Here is a 27296-nt window from a genome sequence, read left to right on the forward strand (position 1 = left end):
CCCACATAAGGGGGCAGAGCTCCTTAAGCTCCGCCTCCCAGTCAATCAATTACCGCCCTCCCGATCTAGCCAGTCAGCTTAGCCCGAAAGGGAAGGGGTGGCGCCGCTGCGCGCGCCTCCCGCCGGGAACCAAGATTAATGAACTGGGCGCTCTAGCCCAGGAAGACCATATTCTCTCGAAGGCTCTTCCTCGTGGTTTCTCGGACTCGCTGGGAGCACGTGGAAGAGGAGGAGTTTAGCAAATCAAGTTCCGAGTTCGGGCTGCGATTAGCCGAGCGCCATTTCCGGGACAAAGAATCGCATTCGCTCAGCTGTTCCCATGGCGGCCCCGTTGCTCCACACGCGGCTTCTCGCAGACGGGACAGCTATCGCTGCCGCCGCGCCAGCTCCGGGCTCCGCCATCAAGGCTCCGGGGGCTTCGAGGACGGGGTAAGATTCTGGGGGCCGCTGTCCTTGCTGCCAAGCGGGAATCTGCTAGGTCTGCATCAGGGTGTCCCGGTGGATGGCGGGGCCCGTCGGGCTCGTTCGCTTGAGCTACGTCCATGACGCGGGAAGGGCGTCCGGGCCTTCTCTAGCTCCGAGCGCTCGGGTCGTGGCTTCTCTTCTGACCGGTGCTAGCGACTGTTTTCCCCAGCGCATCCACGTCCGGTCCCTTAAAAGATCAGCGAATCCTCTGGAGTCCGAAGGCACTGATTAAGCGCCTACTATATCCTGTCACTATGCTGGGCGTTGGGGATATAAAGATAAAAATGAAGCGGATTCACTTCCTTTAACGCACTTGGGAGTCTCTGGGGAGACAACATATACGAGGATATCCACAAGTGTGTGTAGCAAGTACACGCATATATAAATGAGTATATTAATAGCGAGCTTTGTAGAGGGATTACGTTGTCCACAATGTTTTATAAAGTGTTTCGGCCTGATCTCTGCATGAAAATGGAAAATACTCTTATTTTATGTCTGTATTTGCTGTGCTGGGTGAGCTGGGGCTGGTCCTGGAGTCAGGAAAACTCCTCTTTCTGTGTTCAAATACGGCCTGGGACACTTACTGTGTGACCCTGGGCAAGTCACTTAACCCATTTGTCAGTTTCCTCTGTAAAATGAGCTGGAAAAGGAAATGACAAACCTCCGCAGTCTCCTTGCCTAGAAACCCCCAAAGCGAGCCACTAAGAATGGGACAAAACTGAACAAGAAGCTTTAAGGTGCAGTGTTGTAGCCAGAAGCTCACTGATGTTCTATAATAGTTGTCATTGGATCTGTGATGCTGGTTACTAGTGAAATCATACTTGTCTACAAAACATACATATGTATAAACTGGTGTGTGTTGTCCCTCCAGAGTTTTGAAGAAAACTAAGGATTCATGAGTGTGGAAGAGAATGCATTTCAAACACTGTATCCAGCCTATGTGAAGACACTGGATGTTTTGTGAGGAACAGCTGTTAAAAAAACAAAAACAAAACCCAAAATCTTGTTAGGTTGCATCATAAAATGTGTAGAGAGGAATAATGTCATTCTCAAAAGGATCATATATTTAACTAGAGATAAAGTAGTAAGATAATGAATTTTTTTTGAAGAGGGGAGTGGTATGGTCAGACACAATTACACTTTAGGAAAATCACTTTGGCACCTTTATGGGGGCCAATGTGTATTAAAGAAGATAGAGGTAGAGGCAGAGAGACCAATTAAGTGGATATTGTAGTAGTCCAGGCAAGAGATGAGTAACTAAGATGGTTGACAAAGTTTGGAAATTGACATGGCTTGAAAAGGAATAAGGAAAAGAATTTCATTAGTACAGGGGAACCTCAGGTGAGGAAATTCCCTCTGCTAGTACTGTCTGTCCTCTGCAATAAAACAGAGTTGGTTAAAACCTTGAAGTTAATTGACTTGCACAGGGTCACAACCAGTATGTTTCAGAAGCAGGACCTGAATTTAGTTCTTCTGGCTTCTGGGCTCTCTCTTTATCCATTCAGCATAAGCACTTTCCAGTGTTTATTATGGTTGTTCTGTGTTAGCCCCTTAATAAATTTCTTTTCTTTTCTTTCTTTCTTTCTTTTCTTTTCTTTTTTTTTTTTTTTTTTTTGCTGAGATAATTGGGGTTAAGTGACTTGCCCAGGGTCACACTGCTAGGAAGTGTTAAGTGTCTGAAGCCAAATTTGAATTTGAATCCTCCTGACTTCAGGAAAGGTACTCTATCCAATGTACCATCTAGCACATTGTAAATTTTTTTTTTTTTTTTTTTTTTAAACTAAATTTCATGAGCACTGAGGCCTGGGACTCTATCCTCTTATAATATCCTTAATGCCTTCATCAATAAGGATGTTGAGGAAAATATTAACTATCTAGAATAACTATCTAGATGTTGTCTGCATAGAAAGTGCAGCAGACTTGCTTTTCCTTTAAAAGAATGCATTCCTTAACAAAAAAAAAAATTTTTTTTAACTTTAACTTTCCATTTTTTGTTTTCTTTAAATTGTTTCTTGTTTTATTTAAGGAGGAAGAGAAATTAATGAGAATACTTTGCCTTTTAAATGGTTTGCATTGTTCTGTTTTAGTGCCTTAAATGTCTTGGACTTTTGCTTTTTTAGAATTTCAGATATGCTTGCACTGGAAAAGGACTTCCTCAATTCTTCACCAAGAAAAACTGTTCGGTTTGGTGGAACTGTGACAGACATCTTGCTAAAATACAAAAAGGTATATAAGCAGTTGTTCGTGGCATTTTTCTATGGGCTGCTTTTGGGTTACTTCAGCTACAAATAGGCAATTTTTGTGATGATTGCATATTTAATTGACATTCTGTCTAGTGTAACATTTATGTATCTATCTACATATATGCCAAATAGATTATATCAATTTTTTTATTTCATTAGAAAGTTCTTATATCAAGATAATACCTTATAATTGGGGAACAAGCCAGTTCTTTGCTTGAAGTAAGCTATTTATTAAAGCAAACAAAATTTTTACTTTAGCAGAAGGGCTTTAAATCTGTTGTCCATGAATAGATTTCAGGGGATCTGTGAATTTGGATGAATAAAAAAATGCATAATGTTAGCTCTTTATGTTGAAAAAATGTTGATTTCCTTTGTATGTATTTTGTTCATTTAAAAACATTTTGATGAGTACATAGTTTTTACTGAAGGTGTCCATGACACAAAAAAGTTAAGAATCTGGAGCAGCTAGATAACTCAATGGATAGAGCACCAGCCCTGAAGTCAGGAGGACCTGAGTTCAAATGTGGCCTCAGACACTTAACACTTCCTAGTTAGTGTGACCCTGAGCAAGTCACTTAACCTGAATTGCCTGGGGGGGGGGAGTTAAGGACCTATGCTTTAGCAGAATCCCTTTCAAGTCTTTAGATATGAACAAATTCCATAAATCACCTTATTTTAAGTGAGGTTTTTTTGTTGTTGTTGTTTTGTTTTTGTTTATTATTATTAAAGTTGTACCATTCTTAACAGAAAGGAGAAGCAATAGAAGCATTCCAAATAGGAAAACTCAATAATTTCTACCTGGCTCAGAATTAGTTTCACATATTAGTTTTATTGCAAATTTTGGAAACTTTAAGGATTGTGAGACATACATTCAAATAAAAAACAAAGATGTCATCTGGGTATTTAAAGGATCACATCTAAGTTAATATGGTATCTTCCCTTTTTTTTGGCAGGAGGCAACCATTTCACCCCTTCATCCATCATGGGGCATTGAATTGACCATAATAGTGTTTTTTACAAACTAAATCAATTCTGAAAATGGTATAAATGTTATTGTATTATGTCAGATTTTTAGGGAACCCTGAGCATAATCCTTAATCCTTTTTTCCCCTCTCTTTAAGGGTGATACAAATGATTTTGAGTTGCTGAAGCACCAACTATCAGATCCAGACATAAAGGTAAGGTATTTTATAGGAGATCTATTTAAATCTGGAGCAATTTAATAGTTTGTGCAGACCAATAAACCCTTTGTTTGTTTCTCTCAGTTCAAATGGGATCTACAGACTGCTATGAGAGTAATCTTCATATTCACAACTCTAATCATGTTGTTCCCTTGCTAAAAAATTTCAGCAGTCCTTTTGAAAAGTGTAAACTCAATCAAGTTCTTAAGAGCTCAAATCTATTTTGTCTTAACAAGTAATAATTTATATAATGCGTTAAGGTTTGCAGAACATTTTATGTCCTTTCATTGCTCTTCATGCATTTAATACATTAGCCAAATTCTTGTGTTCCAACCAAACCATCATGGTTAAGATTCCTCAAGCTTGATTTTCTTCTGGTGCTTTCTATACTTCAAATGCATTCATGTCGTTTCTGCATATTATGAGTTCTATCCAGTCCTTCAGGACCTAGTTAAGGTCCCATTTCATTCATGCAGTCTTCCCTGACTTTTTCCTAGTGGAATTTCTGATTCCAGATATAGATCTCTTCAAATTTGTTTTATCATTTGATATTTAATATTTGTCAGATACCTGTTTTGAGCTTATTGTGGTACATAGTATAAGATGTTCATTTCAGTCTTATTTTTAACAAATTATTTTCCATTTTTCTGAAAATTCTTGTTAAATCAGGAGTTCTTAAGTAATTTATGTTCTCTGATTCATTGAATAAACCATGAGTACTAAGTATTTCTTTAAATTTCTTTTTAAAAATTTAGTTTTGATTAAATTAAATTAATAAATGAAAAATATTTTTGCATAAAGAAAACAAATTCAACTAAAATTAGAAGAGAAGCAGGTAAATGCAAAAAATAAAAAATCTTTGAAACAAGTTTCTCAGATATGTCTTTTTTAGGATTTATAGAGAATTGAGTCAACATTATAAGAAGAGTTATTCCTCAATTGATAAATGGCCAGAGGACATGAGCAGGCAGTTTTCAGAAAAAAATGCAAGTTTTCATTAGTCATATGAAAAAATATACTCTGAGTCACTAATAATTAGAGAAATGCAAATTAAAACAACTAGCTGTTCTAGAAGACAGTTTTCAGGAAAAAAAATAAATTTTTTTGAGTATAGTGCCTTTATAGCCCAGTATAGTACTTGTACATAATAGATATTTAATTTTTATTAAAAATTTAATATTTTTGATAATTAGGAAAGTTGTATTCATTTTTTAAAACTACTAAATATTCTGTAGATGTTGTGAAGGTAGGGTTTGTTTGGAACCATTTGAGTTCCCTAGTATAGCTTTTGAAGAGAGTTTGGCCTCAGTTAACTGAACTAATGATAATGAAAGACAAGTTTATGAATTCAGTTCACATATAGGACAATTAGATTCACAAAGATTCTATTTCCCAGACAGCCTCCATAATTCCAACTAGCCATGTCCCTATTTGTGGTTGCAAGATTCCTTTGAATTCTGAAGGCATGCTCAAATAATGATAGGTTATTATCCTCTTTGTATTTAATCTACCTTCACTTGTCTACCTCCCTTTCATCCTTTTTCCTATAATGTTAACTTGGGAAACAGGAGATATTAAATAGGGAAGGAGGAATACCATGCTGGAATACCATGCTGGATTTGGAGTCAGAAGACCTGAGACTTAATCCTAATGTGTTACTTTCATGGCCATGTCTGACTTCTTAACCCTCTTTGGACCTTAATTTCATCAGGAATGTAACAAATGGTATGACAAATGTAATACATCTAAGGCTCCTTCCAGCTCTTAATTCAGTGATCCCAAATCATAATACTACACCTTAACTAGATTTCTCCAAGAATAAGGTAGTGCTATTGAATTTTTTAGGCAATGAATTTACATCCTGTATTTATTGGTTGACTTCCTTCTATGTGTAACAATTGGGGGACATAATTAAATCTTTCTTTGATTCAAGATTCTAAATACTACTCAATAAAGTAATTCATTGTATGTAAATTTAGAGAGTATGAAGATTGGAATATATTTGTAGCTTCAATACTTTAGTACATGTCCTTGAAATATGTTGGGGTTTTTTTTTGGGGGGGAATTCTCCTTTTTCTGTTCTTGAGATGTACCTCTTTCTAAAAATAGACCCCCCCAAAAGTACTTGTGAAACCAGTTCTAATATTAACATGTTTTTGGTACAAATTTGAATTTAGAAAAATGTAAGCAAGTTGCTTCTTAAATTTTTTAGTTGAAATTGCAGCAGCTTTACAATACATATTGTAGACACGTAATGAATATTTAGTGAATGAATTAAATTGTGATACTTTTGCCACTTCATTATGGAAAATGTAAACAGGATCATAATCAACTTTGTATTATCAATTTAAACTGTTCATTCTGGATTTTTCAAATTGAAAAACATACTCTCTGTTCCCTTTTCCTCCAATAGGCTGTATTGCTTACTATTTAATGAAAGATTTGTCTCATTCCTGAATTGCTGATTTCTTTGCTGTTTTGAGTTTTCTGATTTGTTTGTTTAAAAAATCAGCGACTCTATGAGGAAGGAGTTTGTTTCAAAAAAATTAATATAAATTCAAATGTAGAAAAAGTAACTGTGATAGAGATGCTTACCCAGTTTTTTTTAGTGTCATTTTTTTTAACAGCCTCCAAATTTAATGATAACTAATTCATAAAAATCATTATTCCTAGATATAGGATATATCCTTACCTTATCCTTCTTTATTATGTTATTTTGTATTTATTTAAGAATTTAAAATTTTGGAAATATTTATTCTTAGACATTTTTATTTTTTGAATTTCAGGATGCCCAGATCATTAACTGGCTATTAGAATTTCGAAATTCAGTCACATACTTGACAAAAGACTTTGAACAACTTATCAGTATTTTATTGGTAAGTACTTTCTGGATACTGGCTTCAGTGACTTTTAATTTGATCTTTGAAAGAGTTGTGAACTAACATCTCCAGTTGTGTTGATCTATATCAAGAATAGATCTAGTTCTCTATCTTGGATATCTATATATCCAATATATATTTGGAGGGGAAAGTGAAGCAGGTAACCTTACACAGCCCTCCCTCACTTAAATCCTATTCACTTGCATATCATGCCAATCACCTCCCTGATATCATGATACTCTTTAAAAATGAAGGACAAACAACAATATGGAAATATTTTTTCTACGATTGAATGTATGTAACCTATATCAAATTGATTTTCTTTTCAATGATTGGGAAGGGAAAGGAAAAAGGGAGAGAATTTGGAACTCAGAAACTTTTTAAAATGAATGTTAAAGATTGTTTTAAATGTAATTGGGGAAAATATTTTAAAATAAGCTGTGAACCTAGGGTAAACTAAATGCCATTTCTCCCCTTTTTTGAACTAGAAATTGCCATGGCTAAAAAGGAGCAAAGAAGTGTTGGAGGAATATTTGGCTTTTCTTGGCAATCTTGTTTCAGCACAGACTGTCTATCTTAGACCATGTCTTAGCATGATTGTTTCACATTTTATACCTTGTAAGTATATATGCTCTCCTTACTTTGATTTTCCTTTTGTTTTGTTATTATTGAAAAATGCTGTTATGTGTATTTTGATATATATGGGATCTTTTTAATTTTTGTTTTTTTAGGGATATATGTGGGTTCTTTAATTCTAGGAATATGGGCATTTTAATCACTTTTTAAAAAATTGTAGTTGCACAAGATTTCTGTATAAATATGTGTACATTTATTGAATCTAACATGTATTTTTTTTATGGTTTTTATTAGTAGCTTTTTATTTACAAGATATATACATAAGTAATTTTTCAGCATTGACAACTGCAAAACCTTTTGTTCCAATTTTTCTCCTCCTTCCCCCCACCTCTTCTCTCAGATAGCAGGTTGACCAATACATGTTAAATATGTTAAAATATAAGTTAAATACAATATATGTATACATGTCCAAACAGCTATTTTGCTATATAAAAAGAATCAGACTTTGAAATAGTGTACAATTAGCCTGTGAAGGAAATAAAAAATGCAGGCGGACAAAAATAGAGGGATTGGGAAGTCTATGTAGTAGTTCATAGTCATCTCCCAGAGTTCTTTCCCTGGATGTAGCTGGTTCAGTTCATTACTGCTCTATTGGAACGGATTTGCTTCATCACATTGTTGGAGAGGGCCTTGTCCCTCAGAATTGATCATCATATATTTATTGTTGTTGAAGTATATAATGATCTTCTGGTCCTGTTCATTTCACTCAGCATCAGTTCATGTCTCTAGAGACTTTTCTGAAATTATCCTGCTGTTCAATAATATTCCATAATATTAATATACCACAATTTATTCAGCCATTTTCCAATTGATGGGCATCCACTCAGTTTCCAGTTTCTGGCCACTACAAAGAACTTCCACAAACATTCTTGCACATACAGGACCCTTTCACTTCTTTAAAATCTTTTTGGGATATAAGCCTAGTATAAGATTTGCTGGATCAAAGGGTATACACAATTTGATAACTTTTTGAGCATAGTTCCAAATTGCTCTCCAGAATGGTGGAAGTGTCCCACTTTTCCCACATCCCCTCCAACATTATGCATTATCTTTCCCTGTCATTCTAGCCAATCTGACAGGTATGTAGTGGTATCTCAGAGTTGTCTTAATTTGCATTTCTCTGATTAATAATGACTTAGAGCATCTTTCATATGGCCTAGAAATTTCGTCTCAGAAATGTCTGTTCATATCCTTTGACCATTTATCAATTGGAGAATTGCTTTAAATTGCTTTATTTCTTATAAATTAGAGTCAATTCTCTATATATTTTGGAAATGAAGCCTTTGTCAGAATCTTTGACTAAAAATGTTTTCCCAGTTTATTGCTTCCCTTCTAATCTTGTCTGCATTAGTTTTGTTTGTATAAAAACTTTTCAATTTGATATGATCAAATTTTTCTATTTTGTGATCAATAATCTCTAGTTCTTCTTTGGTCATAAATTCCTTCCTCTTCCACAGGTGTGAGAGGTAAACCATCGTATGTTCTTCTAATTTATTTATAATCTCATTCTTTATGCCTAGGTCATGTACCCATTTTGACCTTATCTTGGTGTATGGTATTAAGTGTAAGTCAATGCCTAGTTTCTGCCATACTGATTTCCAATTTTCCCAGCAATTTTTGTCAAACAGTGAGTTCCTGTACCAAAAGCTGGGGTCTTTGGGTTTGTCAAACACTAGACTATTAACATTATTGGCTGTTTTTTCTTTTGAACCTAACCTATTCCACTGATCAACTAGTCTTTTTCTTAGCCAATACCAAATGATTTTGGTAACTGTTGCTTTATAATATAATTTTAGATCTGTTACAGCCATCTTCATTTGATTTTTTTTTTTTTTACAATAATTCTCTTGAAATTCTTGACCTTTTGTTTTTCCATATGAATTTTGTTATTATCTTGAGTGAAATTATTAATTGTGTCTATAATTTTTGTCTAACATTTATTTCAACATATTTAATATGTATTGGACTACCCTGCCAGCTAGGGGAAGGGGGTGGGAAAGAGAGGAAAATTTGGAACAAAAGATTATGCAAGGGTCAGTGTTGTAAATAAAAAGCTTTTATAAAATTTTTTTTTTTAAATTGTAGTTGCAAAATGCTTTCAATAATATATTTTTTTTTCATTTTCAAGTTACTGTTTTGATTGGAGAGATTGTTTTTGACAATAAAATGCTAAATGTTTACTACGGACTTTGAGATAGCTTAGAGGTAATTGAAATAATTGTTTGCTGTAAGCAAATTCTTTAAGATATAAAGATATCTGGCTAAAGTTTCTTGGACATCTCCTAAGAGATTTAGGACCATTCAAATCATTACTAAAAAGTCTTTAAATTTTTGCAGTAAAGTTTAGTTAGATTTATAGTGCCATAAAATTATATTTCTTATATATATATACATATAATATGCTGAGCCTCTTGTATAATCAGTCTCTCTCTGTGTACCTGTTATTTTATTTATAAATATTTGTACATACATATGTAGAGAGTGAGAGAATATACTGATTTTTGAGACTAACATATAGATTATATTTTTGTTTTTATGCTATTGTTGAACTTTTGTGATAGTCTTTGACCTTAGAACATGAGCTCTGACTATTTTTTATTAGAAAATGTGGTTTGTTTTCTTTAAATTTTCCAAAGTGAATATTTTCATAAATAGTAACAGAAATGTGGCAGAAACTTAGTAAAATAGTGAATGAATAGGGGAAGACATTTATTTGAATCCAAGGAGTGTATTCAAATTAAATAATAGTAAACATGACTAGCTAATTTACATTGAACCACAATAGTTTTAATGTAATTAAATTCTGAGTCTTAGGGTCAGGAGTTGTAGGAAGAATAAGAAACATTTGCCCCATTTATTGAGTCCATATTTGGGCCTACTTAAAGTTTTGAAATTAGTAAAATTTTCTTTTTTCCACTTTTTCTGTTCCTTGCTCCATGTGTTGTTGTCCTTTCAACAATCACTGTGTCTTTCCCAAATGCTTCTACTTTGGGAGGGTGAGTTTGCTACCTCAAACTTTTCACACTTTATTTAACTCTTAATCAGAATTTTCATTCCCTCAGTTTAGATGAGTTTGAAGTTGACTAGATCTTAGGAAAGCAATTTTATTAAACTAATTCACATTGAGATGTGGATTGTCAGCCAATTTAATCTCTGACTGTGGGTCTAAATAAGTAACATTTTCAAGTGGCATGGAAGAAATGTTTTTGATTAAACTTCCTACTGAAGGTTCTATATAAAGGGTCTTTGACATTTCATAATTCATAGTAGGATTCACAAAGAACAAAACAGTACATGTTCAATTCAGTCTACAGTTATTAAGTACTTAGTTATCAGCAAAACATTGTACTTAATCATTAAAAGACATAGAAATAAATAATGGTAAAATTCTTGCTCTCCAAGAAATTTACAACCTAATAATCTTTGTTTGGTATTAGACGAACAGTCAGATGGCCACCAGGGAGGGCTAATCTGCAACTGGACTCCATACACATAGCTACTTTTCCCATCTTCTCATCCTTCTCTTCTAAAACTAAAGATTCACTTATAAAACTTCACTTCTTTTTACCATAATAGCTTTCATGTCAGTAGTGATATGGAGTGGACAGAGATAGATAAATGTTTATGAAGTTACTTGTAAATGGAAGTATCTCATATGTTGGCAGCTGCTTATATATTAACTACTTGCATATTGTTATTTATAGCAAACTACAAAGTTTCTACTAAGGGCTTTTTATCTTATATTCTTAGAAAATTTTGATATATTAGTTTAATCCTGCAGGCCAGATGTGGCCTGCTGAGGACATTTATGTGGCCTGCCAGGTTATGGTAAATGGGCTGAAGGGCGGAGACAGAGTGTGAGTTTTTGTTTTTACTATAGTCTGGCCCTCCAACCGTCTTGAGGGACAGTGAACTGGACCCCTATTTAAAAAGTTTAAGGAGCACTGGTTTAACCAAATATTTGTTACTAGTTTAAAAGCAGCTTTTATAAAAGGCTTTTCTCATTTTATTATGCAATATTTTGAGTTTGTCCAAGCAACTATGCCAAGGCAATAGAAAAAAATAACAGACCATTTAAAAAAATTTTTTTTTCCCAACAGCTCGAGTAATCATTAAGGAAGGAGATATAACTATATCAGATTCAGATGATGAAGATGAGAGTAAGTACTAAAATACATCTAAAGTTAAAAAAAAACCCACAAACTTTTAGACTGAATAATGTGAGGTAAACGGTGTTACAGATTCCAAGGTTTGATTTATTCCTGAAAGTAGAGCAGCAAGCTTTGGTGATCTGTTTGATAGGATCTTGAGTTCTGTTTTACTTACATTTTGAATTAATGAGGTAATGAATTTATTTGCTACCTTGTAAATAGAAAACTGGTTGTATTCAAGAACATATGATTTCCCTTTTGAAGCAGCTTAGAATAGTTATTTGAATAGATTCTATAGTAGCTTCAAAAACATAATTTTAGTTTCTTGCTTGATTGAGTTTCTGGCTCATTACCTAGTACTAGGATAATAAAAAAGATTTGTGACTTTTCTGGACCTATGTTTTCTTAACTTTTAAAAAGTGAGGGAGTTGGATTGGGATCTTTGAAGACCCTGACAGTCTTTACATTTTTGTACTGTTTCTGTATTTCTAACCTGAGTCTTTATAATGTTTCCGCTCTCCCCATGTGCTCCTAGTATTGTATTTCTGTTCTCATACATTAAATTGTCAATTATTAGATTATTTTTTGCCCTTTTTTGTATTCCTCGGCTTAATAAATGTTGATTGATAAATTGATTGATAAATCCACTCTCTCCTCCCTGTTAACCTTTAGCTTTTTTCTTACTACCAGGCAGTGATCTTTCCTTTGAATTTTATAGGCCCAGTTCATTCCTCATCTCTTTATTAGATTGTGCACTCCTTATTTTCCTCTTTGTATCTTCTAGTACCTATCACAATGTTATACACAGACTAGATGCTTAATAACTAAGTTGTCAAGCTAAACAGGTACTATTTTGTTCTCACTTTTTGTAGATCTTCCTGCAAATTTTGATACATGTCATAGAGCCTTACAATTAATAGCAAGATATGTCCCCTCGTGAGTATATTTTTTTCTTTTCTTGTTTTTAAAAAATTGTGGCATTTTATTCTTTTTTAAATCTCAGTACAGTTATATCTAGTGATTAAATCAAAGCATGCTTTTAAACTTTGTATATTTCAGTGTAAAACTAGTGTTAGTCAAATATGTTCTAATTTTGTTTTCACTTTATTTCATTTAACATAAGTGTGAAACACCACATTCAAAAAAAACTAGTTTTAGTAATAAAATTGAGAGTTTATGTAGCATATTTGTCAGTTTAAGAAAAGCATCTTTTAGTGTTTTTAGAAATTATATGAATTTCCACCTGAAATTTCATAATACTCACCTGTTTTTATTTTCAGAAATTGACATCCCTATCTAGTAGCATATGTATTAGCTATCAAATTAAATGTTTTTATTTTTGACATATTTATGCAAATTTTGAGTCTTATTTTTTAATTGTTAAAAATAAAGACATTTAAGACTCAAAATTTGCATAAATTTTTTTTAATATTTCATGTTTGGTGATTCTAGCATTACTACTTATTAACTTGATTTTGACCTGAATTTCAGCCTAATTAAACTCTTTGAGGAAAATGAATATTCTTAAGAGCTAGATTATTTACCTCTTCATTTAATTGATTCCAGAGTTTTGATGTTTTTTATTTTTAAGGCAAGACAGCATTTTTTAAATACTTATCATGTGTCTGGCACTGTGCTAATTATTGAGGATACAAATATAAATAAGAAGAAAGCCCCCCTGCCTTTGAAGAGCTTACATTTTAATGGAGGAAGAAAACACTTGGAAAAAAAGAAGGAAAAAGTTGTCTTTGTGAAAGAGGGAGGGGAAGGGAAGTTAAAATCCAGAAATTGGAAAGCAGAGTCTCAGCATTGGGAGCAGAAATGAAGTTTGGGGGCTTGGGCCCCTCATCCCAATGAAGGCCCCTATAGGAACTCTCTAATGGGAAATAGGGAACAGCCCAACAAAGGAACACTTCAGGATGAGAATATCGAAGGGTCCAGTGGATGTCCCAGACTAGGCACTCCTAGATATTGTAGCGTGAGGGGCTGTGGAAGCATAGTGGCAAAGACCAAAAGAGTCACTGGCAGGTTTTTTATTATGAACTTCTCAATAAAGATAAATAGAATATGGATTAAAACCTTCAATGAAAACCTACAATATGAATTGAGAGCATTTTAATAGTTGTAAACAATGTGTATGCTAATTTTTTTCTTGGTTTACATCATTTCCTCTTAAATCTAGAAAGCTCTTTTTCTGAATGTTATAAACTTTTTTTTTTTTTTTTTTTTTTTTTTTTTTTTTTTTTTTTGATAAAGCAGTTAAATGGGATGGGGAAAATTTTAAGATTTGGGGATGATATTATGTACTCATCCCTGTGTTCCATGGAATTAAAATTAGAAATTCTAGTTCATGGAGTTTGAAATTGATGATCGTTGAAAATTCCTTTACTAATCTTGATTGCTTGTTTTCTTATAGTACACCGTGGTTTCTCATGCCAATACTTGTGGAAAAATTTCCTTTTATTCGAAAATCAGAGAGAATTTTGGTAAGAATCCTTTGGATGAATATTGTTGTGATAATAATCTTAGCCTAATGCTCCTATATTCCTTTTATAGCATCATCTTAACTAGGGACAAAACTTACAATTTTCATCTTCCTTATTACTCATAAATCACTATATTTCAGATATTTTTAGAAGGCTAATGTTTATATCAATAACAATCTTTAAAAATCGCTACACATTGGTACTGTCAGCAAAAGGAATAACATTTTCTAATTGCTTTCTGCTTTGAAAGCACTATATCAGGGACTAAGGAGGTAACTAGTAGATGTGTCTATAAGAAATTCTTTGCCCTTTCAAAGAGCTTAAAATAAACTAGAGTGGTAAAATAGCAGAGATCAAAGTTCAGTTTAGACCAAATAGATCATAAAAGACTTTGTTTTTCAGGCAGCAGAATTTAAACATAATTCAGTAAGCAATAGACAGGGAAACAGTTTTATGGTTACCTGGTATTGGTAAATCATAATAAGATTATAAAATGTTTTCCCTAAAACATTAAGGAGATCAGTATAGCAATTAAGTTTTTAGTGGTCTCTTATAAGCTTCATATGTACTCTTCTACTGTATTTACAGTTATGGTTCCTACATCTTCATAGTTCACATATTAAACACTGAAAATTAATAGGAATATTGGTTATTTTATTAGATTGTTGGGAAGTACAGATTTACTCATTTGAGCTTCTTAATGCTTCTATTTTTTTAGGAATGCTATGTCCATAATTTGCTAAGGATTAGTGTGTATTTTCCAACGTTGCGACCTGAAATTTTGGAACTTGTTATTGAAAAGCTACTCAAGATGGATGTAAGTGGTGGCTTCTCCCCCCATGTTTAAATATTTTATTTTCCCAGTTACATGTAAAACAATTTTTTTACATTTATTTTTTAAAACTTTTGAGTTTCATATTTTCTTCTTTTCTCTATCCCCTTTTTATCGAAAAGGTACATGTGGGGTTATGCAGAACATTTCTATAGAAGTCGTATTGCAAAAGAAAACAGATTATCTTCCCCCCCTCCCACCCAAAAAAATACTCTCAAGAAAAATAAATTAAAAAAAAAAAAAAAAAAAAAAAGGTGTGCTTCAATATGTATTCAGATACAATCAATTTTTATTCTGGGTATAGATAGTATTTTTCACCCTAAGTCCTTTAGAGTAGTATTAGACCATAGCATGGCTGACAAAAGTAAAGTGATTCACAGCTGTTCATTCCACAGTATTGCTATTACTTTGTACAGAGTATGTTTAATTTTGCATGAATTCATGGAGGACTTTTCGGGTTTTTCTGAGAGCATTGCTAACTATTTCCTACCCATTTATTTTCTCCTCTCCTTTCACAGTGGATGTAACTATTGAATAATCTGTTGTTAAAATTAGTTGCTAGCAGTCATACTTTTCAGTGTAGTTTAATAATATTCCTTGTTGGAAGCAGAAGGTTGATTAAATCATACCAAAATATTTTCTAAGCCATGAATATTGCTTAATACAATGCCATGTGCAAGGTGCCCCAGAAGTTGTATTCTAATGTTGTACTTTCTTGAAGAACATCCAACATTTGTTTGGTAGGTCTTGCCAAGCTACAAGGGCTTCAGATAAAGGCTAAATTTTTTTTGGTCCAAAGAAAGCTCAGTTAAGTTGAAGACACATTAGCACTTGTTATGTCCTTAAATTTTTATCACTTTGTAGTTAATCAAAAGAATAGCTTTTTTCAAAGGAAAAACTCTTGTTCTATAAGGAGCAATAAATGACAGTTAATGTGGCATAATGGATAGAGAGAACTGGCTCTGCCCTCTTGACAAATTATTTAAACCTCTTGTTTCAGCCACTTCTCTAAGATATTAAATAATTGCAAATCTGCTTTGAGAGAAAACATATTATTGGGAGTTCTTTATATTATTCAGTAATGTAAAAAAGGTTAGTGACAGCCGTGAAGAATTCAGAGAAATGTAGAAAGATTGGTATGAGCACATGTAGAGTGAAAAACATGGAACCAAAAGCATTTACACTAAAGAATCATGTACAAAATTACTATAACAATGTAAATAAAATCAACATAAATATACAGCACATCTTCCTACAATACTAAGCTAGAAAAATGGAAAGTGTCATGACTGTACCTTATAGTCACTCTTTTAAGATAGTTTGATTTAACTTTTTTTTTTTTTAGTGGGATGGATGATCTTCATGGGGAATGGGGCTGGTTGGAGTGGATTGCCGGAAAGTGACTTGATGGTCCAAAATAAAATAACAGCAACCCAAATACCTTCTATTGAGTCTGCGTTCCTGTCCTGATGAAAGCAGATCCTTTGGGTTCCTAGGTGATACAATGTAGATAGAATACTAGACCAGGACTCAGGGAGGCCTGAGTTCAAATGTGGCCTTATTCACTAACTTAAGATTCTGGACTAGTCCCTTAACTTGTGTGCCTCAGGTTTATCATCTGTAAAATGGGGATAATAGCACCTACCTCCCAGAGTTGTTAGGTTCAAGTTAAGATGTTTTGCAAATCTTAAAGCTGTATATAAATGCTATCTATTACTACTATTACTATTTACTCTGTGGGAACTCTATTATTGCTAATGGAGCTGAACTAAAAAGTTTTATTTATCATTAGAAATAAGTTTAAAATTCAGAACTGAAATTCAAATTATAAAGTGATGTAACTTCCTAGACATTGCACCATTAATACGACCATTCATTATTCAATGTTAAATATGTTGTAACTTGTATGCAGAATTGAACTTTGATATAACTTTGTTCAATTTTATTTTCAGTTACACATTCTTTTCCCCATTCCCCTCCCTTACCCATTGAGAAGGCAAGAAAAACAAGGTCAATTATAAAATTGTATAGTCATGCAACAACATTTCTGCATTAGCTTTAGTTTAAAAAAGAAAATAACATATTCTTGATCTGAATTCTTTAGTCCATCAGTTATCTAAATGCTGAAAGTATGTTTCACCAAGAATTATTTGGAATTATTGTTGGCATTGATTGAACTACTAAGTCTCTCAGAGCTAATTGTATTTACATTGTTATTCTATAAATTGTTCTTATTCTGCTCATTTTACTCTGCAATTGATGTAATTTTCAACATTGATTTTTTTTTTTTAGAATAAGTTTTATTTATTTGATCTTAATTTTTTAAGGTTTTAAATTTTTTTTTAATTGACAGATATTTCCTTTCTTTCCCTTTCCCCATCCCCATGGGCAAAAGGAAAACAAAATCCTTGTAACAAATATTTATAGTCTAGCAAATTAATTCTCACGTCCAGTCTTTATTTTTTAACACACTGTTGGCATTGTTTTGCAGTATTTAAGTATCCTTAATATGTCCTAATTCTGGGGTTTTTCTTCTGTAGCATGTGACCTCAGAGATACATCTTTAATTTTTAAGTTCTTTTGGTGCATTTTGTGGAAGAGATTTCTGAATATACCCCTTCTTTCCTTTGACTCCCATCCTACTTAAAACCTTCCTTTGTTACCATGGAAAAACAGTTAAGGAAAAAAAAAAAGACAATTCTTCCTGTAGAATGTGGGATTTTAAGTAATACTCAAAGGAATCTATGAAAGCCAGGAGGCAGAGATGAGGAGGAAAAGAATTTCAGTCAGTGCAAATGCCCATATTTGATAGGTGGTGTTATATGTTAAGACACAGTAAGGAGGCCAGTTTCATAGACCAAAGATAATTGGTGTGGAGTGTATAAGAAGACTTGTGGAATGGGGGATAAGGATATTATGAAAATGACTTTGAATGCCAGCGGATTTTGTATTTGATCCTGGAGATGAGAGGAAGCAACTAGAGTTTATTAAATAGGAGTTGATATAAGATGATCACTTTCACAATTGAGTGGAGATTGGACTGGAGCAAGAAGTTTATGACAGGCAGACCACCAGAAAGCTATTGCCTAGTCCAGACATGAAGGCTTATGCCAGATTCACAGCAAGGTCAGATGAGAGAATGGGGCATATTAGGGAAATGATTCAAAAGTAGAATTGACAGGGGTTAGCAACAGATTGAATATAGAAGGTAGGGAAATGAATTAATAGTTGAGAATGACACCTAGTTTTAAACCCAGGTGATTGGGATTGTAGTGGTAATCTTTTTTTGTTTATTTTATGTCCCTTTATTTTTTAAAATAATAGCTTTTTCTTTTCAAAATACATGCAAAGTTAGTTTTCAGAATACATTCCTGCAAAACCTTGTGTTCCAATTTTTTTTTTCTTTCCTTCTACCCCATCTCTTCTAAGATAGCAAGTAATCCAGTATAGGTTAAACATGTGCAATTCTTCCAAATATATTTCCACATTGATCATTCTGGATAATCAAAAAAGGGGGAAAATCAAAGAGGAAAAAAAATGAGAAAAGAAAAAAAGCAAGTAAACAACAAAAAAGGTGGAAACACACTATGTTGTGATCCACATTCAGTCCCCATAGTCCTCTCTGGTTGCAGATGACGCCATCACAAGTCTATTGGAATTGGCTTGAATCACTTCATTGTTAAAGAGCTAAGTCCATCACAGTTGATCAGTACATAGTCTTGTTGCTTTGTACAATGTTCTCTTGGTTCTACTCATTTCACTTAGCATCAATTCATATAAGTTTCTCCAGACCTTCCTGAAATCATCCTGCTAATTGTTTCTTATAGAACAAAAATATACCATTACATTCATATATAACTTATTCAGTCATTCCCCAATTGATGGGCATCTGCTCAGTTTCCAGTTTCTTGCCATTAGGCTGCTATAAACATTTTTGCACATAAGGGTCCTTTTCTGTTTTTTATGATCTCTTTGAGATACAAACCCAGTAGAGACCTTATTGCATCAAAGGATATGCAGAGTTTGATAGCTCTTTGTGGGCATAGTTCCAAATTGCTCTCCACAATGGTTGGATCAATTCACAACTCTACCAACAATGAATTAATGTCCTGAGTTTTTTCACTTTTCCTCCAACATTTAACATTATCTTTTCTTGTCATCTTAGTCAGTCTGAGAGGTGTGTAGTGGTATCTCAAGAGTTTTTTTGTTGTATTTCTGCAATAGTGATTTAGAGCATATTTTCATATGACTAGAAATGGCTTTAATTTCTTGTCTAAAACTTGTTCATTTCCTTTGACCATTTTTCAATTGGAAAATGGCTTGTATTCTTATAGATTTGAATCATTTCTCTCTATATTTTAGAAATGAGTACTTTGTCAGAGTCCTTGGATATAAATTTTTTTCCCTCAGTTTTCTGCTTCCTTTCTAATCATGGCTGCAATGATTTTGATTGTGCCTTTTAATTTAATATAATCAAAATTATCCATTTGCATTTCATGATGTTCTCTAGTTCTTCTTTAGCTATAAATTCCTTCTCCACAGATATGAGATAGGTACTATTGACAGTAAAGGAAAGTTCACAAGAGCAGAGGAAAGATAATGAATTTAGTTTTAGACATATTGCATTTAAGATGTCTGTGGCACATTCTCTCTATTGATATCTATTGAGCAATTGGCAATAGGAGAATGGAAATGATGGAGAGAAGTGAGAACTGGACAAGTAGATCTGAGAATCATGCATAGAGGTGATAATTGAATTCATGGCAGCTGATAAGATCACCAAGTGAAATTATATAGTGGGATCTGAGAAGAGGGCCCAGGACAAAGCCTTGTGTTAGAGGAATAACCATGGTTAGCAGACCTGGATGAAGTTCCAGCAATGAAGACTGAGAAAGAACAGTCAGATAGATAGAAAAACCAACAGGAAATAGTGTTTCAAATACTAGAAATAAGAATATCAGGAAGAAGAGGATGATTGATATGTTAAAGACTCCAGAAAGATAAAGAATGAGGATTGAGAAAAGACCATTAAGACTGGCCTTTAAGAGATTATTGGTTACTTTATAGAGTGAGGAGTTTTGATTGAACAATGAGGTCAGAAACTAGGTTATCTAGAGTTAAGAATAATGAAAGAAAAGTAAATGGAAGCACCTCTTATAAATAGCCTTCTCAGGAAGTTTAGCCACCAGGAGACAAAAGATAAGAGGAAATATTTAAATAGGTTTTGGAGATGTATGAATCAGGGTTGGGAAATACCCAATAGAAAAAGTGAGATTAAAGATAAATGGAAGACTAGGTATAGTATGGGGGGCAATCTGTTGGAAAAGATAGGCCAGTGTCTGGCTGAGCTACTTGTTGATTAGCTATTAGTTTTTGTGTTTTCCTGATTCATATCTTGTTTTTAATATTCAGGATTCACTATTTCTGCATTTTTAAAAGGTAGTTTTTGAGGACAAAAGAACTTGCATAGATGGTAAAATATATATATTTATTGAAATGAAATGTATAAGAAGTATAATACTAGTTTAATGTATAAGTATATGGCCATATTGGGAGTCCTTTTGATAAGGTCAAAAAGAGATAGCCCAAGGTACAAATAAGTAACAGAAAATTCCTGTCTTAGGAGAGTTTAAAGGAGATAACTTGAGACACAAATAATTAATAGAATTTTAGAAATTCTTGTCTTATTTACAAATCTCTCTGGAACCTCTTGGATAATATCTCTATACAAACTTTGCTTTATGACCCTGGTTATGTATAAAATGAATCTCTAAAATTGTTTTCCTGGCACTCAGTCTCCTTGCCTTGTGCCCTCCAACTGGCATCCCTTTGCCAGGCAGTTTGGCCTTTCTAGAGGCCAAATGCCTGTCTATCCCTTTATTATCAATAAAGACTTTGTTTTAACACAGCATTGAGTAGCGAATTCATTCGCTAACACAGACCCGGCCCTTGGTACTTTGGAGAAGGAGAGAGAGGTAATCACCACCAGAAAAGGAGCTATTCCATCTCAGCTTAGAGCCTCAGTTTCTCCTCATCATTTTCTAATAATAGCTCTAAAAATTCAAATATAATTATCGTACTATTAAAAGCTAGCTTCATTAGTTCTGTCTTAATTGAGTAACCATAAATATAGAATGTTTATAGAAATATTTGTGATAGAGCATAATATTCAGGTAATAAAAATGGTTATTGATATTTCTCCACTTGTCCCTCAAACTATATTGATACAGTTTCCACTGGCCCAGATCACTATCGAGATTTGTAATGTATGTATAATGTGAATGCTATAAAGGATGCCATTTTACTTAAATAAGTTTAGAAGTAGCTCTAGTGTTGAAATATAACAATTTTTTAGAAAGTTTCATATACTTTATTTTTCCTTCATTTGTTATGAAGGTGAGTGCATCACGACAAGATGTTGAAGATGCAGAGGATGCAGAGGAAGCGGCTATTCAAACTGATAATGGGACGGATACAGTTGAAAGGTTATTTAATATGGTTAGTTTGTATTACTAAAATGAGACTTAAAATATTAGCTGTCAGATGAGAATATTTGTATTGATTCTCATGGTGTTGATGGAAAAAACTAATAAAAAAAACTAAATGAGGAAGAATTCATTACCTATTAATAAATCAAATAAGTTTTTCTTTAAATTTTAATGTAAAGTCTTTTCCTTTTAATTTAACTATCTGCACCAGTTTGAGAGAATTTTGTTCTAAAACCAGTAACAATGTATGATGGATAAAATGGAAAGCACAAAAATTGTTTTTTACTATTATTTCAAATTATTTAAAACATATATAATTTCTTAAATGTGAATATTTTTATCCATGTTAATTGTAATCTCTTCCTTATCTTAATTGCCATGAGGTATTGTATCTAAAATATTTTTCATCTGGTGGTCAACTTTCTGTTGAAGAAACTCTCAGAACCTAATTACCCTTAAGTGATGGTTCTTGCTGGGCTTGTATTCTGTTTTATCAGCTTGAACTGTTGGGGCTCACATTCTACTGGCATAACTTTTGAGAACCCAAGGTCATCTTTCTATAGTCATAAGGCATTGGAGTAAGATTTTAGTAAAAATTACTTCTATCTTATACCATATTTAATTTAGCATAGATATTTTTTCTTTCTTGATTTTTGTGGAAAACTTAATTGCTTTCCATTTAACAGGATGAAGACGAAGAGACTAAAGATGAAAGAAAAGATAATTTTGGAAAGAGTGATCGAATGGCACATCCAGTAGCTGAGCGTTTAGATATTCTTTTGTCCTTACTCTTTTCCTACATAAAAGATATCTGCTATAAAAATGGTAATAAGAAAAGATAATATTATATATGCATAGAAGTTGTCATTTTTATCCAAAGATTTGAGTTATTTTTTCATGATAGTATAATAGCCTTGACTTAGTGCTTTAGCTATGGTGAATTTATTATGGAAAACTCTATAAACATTAACTACATCTATGATCACTATACTAAAATTGTATGAGAGTAAGCCCTCATATAGATGAAACAGTACTGTTAATAATGTATTTTTGTCAAAGGGCTTTTTTTGGTCTACATAATTTTGATTGTTTTTAGTGTGATTGATTAATGTTATTGAAACAGTTTTTTTTTTTTTTAATGAATATCTTTTAGGTAGAATAAATCCTGGTAGGTGAAAATAAACTTGCATTATTATAGACATGACTGAGTTACAGGTAATCTTACTGGTTGTAGTTCAGTTGATAAGGATGTGTTTTTTAGTATTGACAATCATGTACTTTGCCTTTTTTACAATTTTTCTTAATTTTTTCCTTTTAATTATCTTCTGAAACTAAAATATTACATTTACTTTGTAGGTGAGATTGATATCAACAAAACAAAGGATTTGTATCGAGATTTATTGGGGATCTTTGACAAGCTGGTGTTGCCAACCCATGCCTCCTGTCACATACAGTTTTTTATGTTTTACCTCTGTAGCTTTAAATTGGTAAGTAGAAATAACATTTTAAAATATTTTTTTTCTAACATATGATACCGAAAGTGAGGGGATAATTTTTAAACCTCCCTCTTGGTGATCGTAACTTAGATAAACATACTTTTTTCAGGGATTTGCAGAAGCATTTTTGGAACATCTTTGGAAAAAATTGCAGAATCCAAATAATCCTGCCATCCTCAGGCAAGCTGCTGGAAGTTATATTGGCAGCCTCTTGGCAAGAGCTAAATTTGTTCCCATCATGTAAGTAATTTTATGCATACATTTTAATATGCTTTTTAATGACCCAGATCCAGAGATTTGAGAGTTGTCTGTATACTGTGAGTTGTATGTATACTGGTAATAATTTAACTCATATACTCTAATGAAATCATTGAGAGATGGTTTGGGGATGGATAGAGCACCAGCCCTGGATTCAGGAGGACCCGAGTTCAAATCTGGTCTCAGACACTTAACACTTCCTAGCTGTGTGACCCTGGGCAAGTCACTTAACTCCAGCCTCAGGGGAAAAAAAAAGAGAGAGAGAGAGAGAGAGAGAAAATATATGTGTAACTGAATTACAAAAGAAAAAGAGGCTGAGGTGGAATTTTCCAAAGCCAAGACATAAGCATGTCATTTGATTGAGGTTCCCTCTCTCAAAGTCCTGTGAAGATAGAGAATGGTATTAATTCTTTTTTGAATACTACTATAAAGACAAGACTCTTTTGGTCTATAAATTCTTGGGGATTGGATCTTCAGCCAGATTGAACTTGTATCTGGGCCAGTTCCTTTGCTTCATCAACTTGATGCTCAGCTCTTCATTGGATTTAGAATTTAATGCTCTGTTCCTCATGACAAGAGAATTGGGGAATGAGTATCTGTGATTATGGAAGGCTAGGGCACTATTGCTTTTCTCATATGAGTTGGTGATGTGTTATTTACATGGTAGTAGGTTTAGGCTCAGTGATAGAAGACTAAAACATGATCTCAGTGCTCTTGGCTTTCCTAGAAGGAAACCTCCAGACCTAGTTTCAGGAAGAAACTGAGGCAAAGTTATCCTACTCTCAGGGGAGGAATAGTCAGCTCATTTGCTGGGATAGCAACACTTAAAAACTATTGCTTTTCTGGCTCTTCTGTGTCCATGGATAGGATTTGAAACCACCTAACTTTTTTCATGTTTAATGTTAACAGATAGTTGGTCTTATCTTTTAGAGTTAATCATATTATAAGACAAATAAAATTTGCTTATTAAATTGAATTTTTTTTTTTCTCTAGCACTGTAAAAACATGCCTAGACCTTTTAGTTCGCTGGCTGCATATCTACCTTGATAACCAAGATGCAGGAACAAAAGCTTTCTGTGATGTTGCTCTTCATGGACCATTTTATTCAGCATGTCAGGCTGTGTTTTACACTTTTGTTTTTCGACATAAACAGCTTTTAGATGGAAACTTAAGGAAAGGTAAGTGTATTTGGGCACATTAGGAATTTACATTAGTTGGCTTGCATTTGCTGTCCCTTGTGTTTCTCTTGTCATTTTAAATTTGCTGTTAATTCCTCAGCAGTCTAGCCAGATTTTATCTTCAAATACAATTGGAAAGTTAATAAATATAGCATTTACAATATTGTTTTTATTTTAGTGACTTGTATAATTATTTCTAATTTAAATAATCTAGAAGAATCTTATTAACTATATAATTGAAAACAATTTCTAGTATAATTAAATTTAATAAATATAATCTCATTATGTTTATCCATATGTCTAAGATTACACTAGAAAAAAAAGAATTTTATGTGTATGTGGAGGGCAAAGCTTTTTAGATGGTTACTAGCAATATGAGTGCTTCTTTTCCTAAGTAGCTGATAAAATAAAGGTGTATATTCTGTCCTGAAACATTCTCTTTATTTACCTTTCATTACATTATCTGGATAGATGTCTAAAGAGAATCTGTCTTTTAAAAGAAGTGTGCAGCTTAATGCTTAGCAGCTAAATTAGAAGGGACTCTAAGATCTTTGACCATGCTAATTGTTTAAAAAAAAAAAAAAAACATATTTTATTGATATAGCGAAAATGCTAGTGATTACAAATAATTAACATTTTATATAATACCTACTGTATGGCAGGCATTGTGCTAAACATTTACAAATATTTGATCCGCACAACAAATCAGAGGCACTATGGTTATCCCATTTTACAGTTGAGGAAACTGAGGCAAACTGGAGAAGTCAGTTGCCTAAGTTTCACACTTTTTAATTTTTATTAACACTAATATTTCCCAATATGTTTTTCCCTTTCCAAAGATCATTCTTGTAGTAAAGAATAAAATATAGAAGGAAAAACAAATCAGCAAAACTAATCTTAAATTGAATAATACTTGTAAAAAAATTGACAATGTAATTCATTGTTTTATGTTTGTGGAAATATTCACTTCACTCTGATACCTTCCCTAACTCCAAAGATAGGAGTGTGGGAAGGTATTCCGAGGAATGTATTCTATTGGTTTTAGGATTTTTTTTTAAATTTTCAGTATTTCGTTTTCCAAATACGTGTAAAGAGTTTTCAACATTCATTTTTGTAAAACTTTGTGTTCCAAATTTTTCTTCCTCCCTGTCTTACCTTCCCTCTCCCCAGGAAAGCAAGTAATCTGATATAACTTAAATATGTGCAATCTTTTAAAACATATTTCCATATTTGTCATGTTGTGTAAGAAAAATCAGATCAAGGGGGAAAAGGAAAAAAGTTACATTACATTTATTTAGTATCTCATTTGATAATGAAATTTTCATTTGTAATAATATGGCAAGCACAATTAGTATTTTGTGGGCAGCTAAATAATAAAAATGTATAGAATATCAAGTCTGATGTCAGGAATTTTTAGCTTAGTTAAAATTCTCAAAACTTGTCTATTTTATGTGTGAAAAATCATTTTGAGAATTTGACAAAGAACTTAAAATTGTTTTCATGCTGTCACCTAAATTTGAGGAATTCCTAGGCTTTTAATGACATAGAGATCTTCTGTATGCTTATTCAGTATATCTGGAATTGGAAGGGACCTTAGAAGTCCTCTGGTTCAAAACTCCTTTTACAGATGAGGCAAGTGAGGCCTAGGGAGCTTGAATGATTGATGTTTTCTTCCCACCCTCTAAATCCAGGTCTTTTTATATTAATACATTTTTGTGTGCCAGCACTTGGCATTAAAATTTTAGTCATCAGAAATAAAATTATCATTTATTTCTATCTTTGAATTTTATGTATGTTTTTAAGTCATTAACTGTATTTGTTTGTTTTTAAAGGCTTGGCTTATCTGCAGAGTTTAAATTTTGAGCGCATAGTTATGTCTCAGCTAAATCCTTTGAAGATTTGCCTTCCTTCTGTAGTTAACCTATTTGCTGCCATTACAAGGTAAGTCTTTCAGGCATGATTTTTAAAATTGGAGGATAAGTGTAATTTTCATTTTAGATCAGTTTACCAATTTATTGTCTACTATGTTCAGAGTACAAAAGTTGCAAAGACTGAAATGAAACAGTTTGGGCATTCAAGGAATCTACTTTCTATTGAGGATACTTTGTGTGCACAAATAAACATAAAATCATTCAGAAAAAGAGCTCTAATAACTGGGTGAATTAAGAAAGGAGATGCCAACTGAGCTAACTTTTGAAGAAAACGAGGGTCCCCAAGAGGAGGAAGAGAAAAAGTTATAGACATAAAGGACAAAAAAACTCTAGAAAAGAAGGTTGCATTTCTGTATAGGAGACCAAGCATTTTAAACAAGTAAAAAAGAACTTTTAAATTTATGCATGTTTTGAAATGAAAATTTTTTGTACTGTTTTTAGTATGTTGTAGCATTATGTGCTAAGCAGAACTCGGTTTCCTATTACCTTTTGAACTCTGAAGATTGGATGGAGTTATTCCATTATGCTAATATGTGTATCTGTTTGATTTTCTAAAGGAAATACCAATTAGTGTTTTGTTACACTATTATTGAGAGGAATAACCGACAAATGTTGCCAGTTCTTAGAAATACAGCAGGAGGTGGCTCAGTACAAACCTGCACTAATCCACTGGACACATTCTTCCCTTTTGATCCTTGTGTCCTCAAGAGGTAAGCTCTTGTAAAATATGCAGTTTTAAGGGCAGCTAGGTAGCACAATGGATAGAGCACTCACTCTGAAATCAGGAGGATCTGTAATAGTTCTTTTGCGCCTTTTCATTGTGATGTAATTTACTCCATTTCGCCTCCCCTTTCCTCTCCCAGTACAATCCCTTTTCTGCCCCTTAATGTCTTTTTTTAAATATCATCACTTCAAAGTCAACTTCTACCCACACTTTCTGTCTTTGTATTTAATTTTTAACTGTCCTAATAAAGACATAGTTCTGAAGAGTTATAAGTATCATCTTTCCATGTAGGATGTAAACAGTTTAGTTTTGTTCTTTTCATCAGAGATGATTGAAAGTTCTGTACTT

At 33.1% G+C, this 27296-nt stretch overlaps 1 protein-coding gene across 1 annotated transcript in view; it reads left to right on the forward strand.

Moving 5' to 3' along the window:
* Window positions 1-262: 262 nt before the first annotated feature.
* The window catches only part of RRN3 (RRN3 homolog, RNA polymerase I transcription factor), a 30974-nt gene continuing 3940 nt past the window's right edge, over window positions 263-27296 (forward strand). The window contains exons 1-16 of the mRNA XM_074280606.1: window positions 263-429; window positions 2586-2691; window positions 3830-3886; window positions 6676-6765; window positions 7257-7386; window positions 11505-11564; window positions 12428-12491; window positions 13972-14041; window positions 14760-14858; window positions 21270-21371; window positions 22048-22186; window positions 22718-22848; window positions 22967-23097; window positions 24109-24293; window positions 26126-26234; window positions 26782-26934. Of these exons, the coding sequence (XP_074136707.1) occupies window positions 320-429; window positions 2586-2691; window positions 3830-3886; window positions 6676-6765; window positions 7257-7386; window positions 11505-11564; window positions 12428-12491; window positions 13972-14041; window positions 14760-14858; window positions 21270-21371; window positions 22048-22186; window positions 22718-22848; window positions 22967-23097; window positions 24109-24293; window positions 26126-26234; window positions 26782-26934 (1736 nt within the window). The 5' untranslated portion in view covers window positions 263-319. The remainder of the gene's footprint in view (window positions 430-2585; window positions 2692-3829; window positions 3887-6675; window positions 6766-7256; window positions 7387-11504; window positions 11565-12427; window positions 12492-13971; window positions 14042-14759; window positions 14859-21269; window positions 21372-22047; window positions 22187-22717; window positions 22849-22966; window positions 23098-24108; window positions 24294-26125; window positions 26235-26781; window positions 26935-27296) is intronic.

The sequence above is a fragment of the Sminthopsis crassicaudata genome, chromosome 1 (assembly GCF_048593235.1).
Source record: "Sminthopsis crassicaudata isolate SCR6 chromosome 1, ASM4859323v1, whole genome shotgun sequence".
Taxonomy (NCBI): domain Eukaryota; kingdom Metazoa; phylum Chordata; class Mammalia; order Dasyuromorphia; family Dasyuridae; genus Sminthopsis; species Sminthopsis crassicaudata.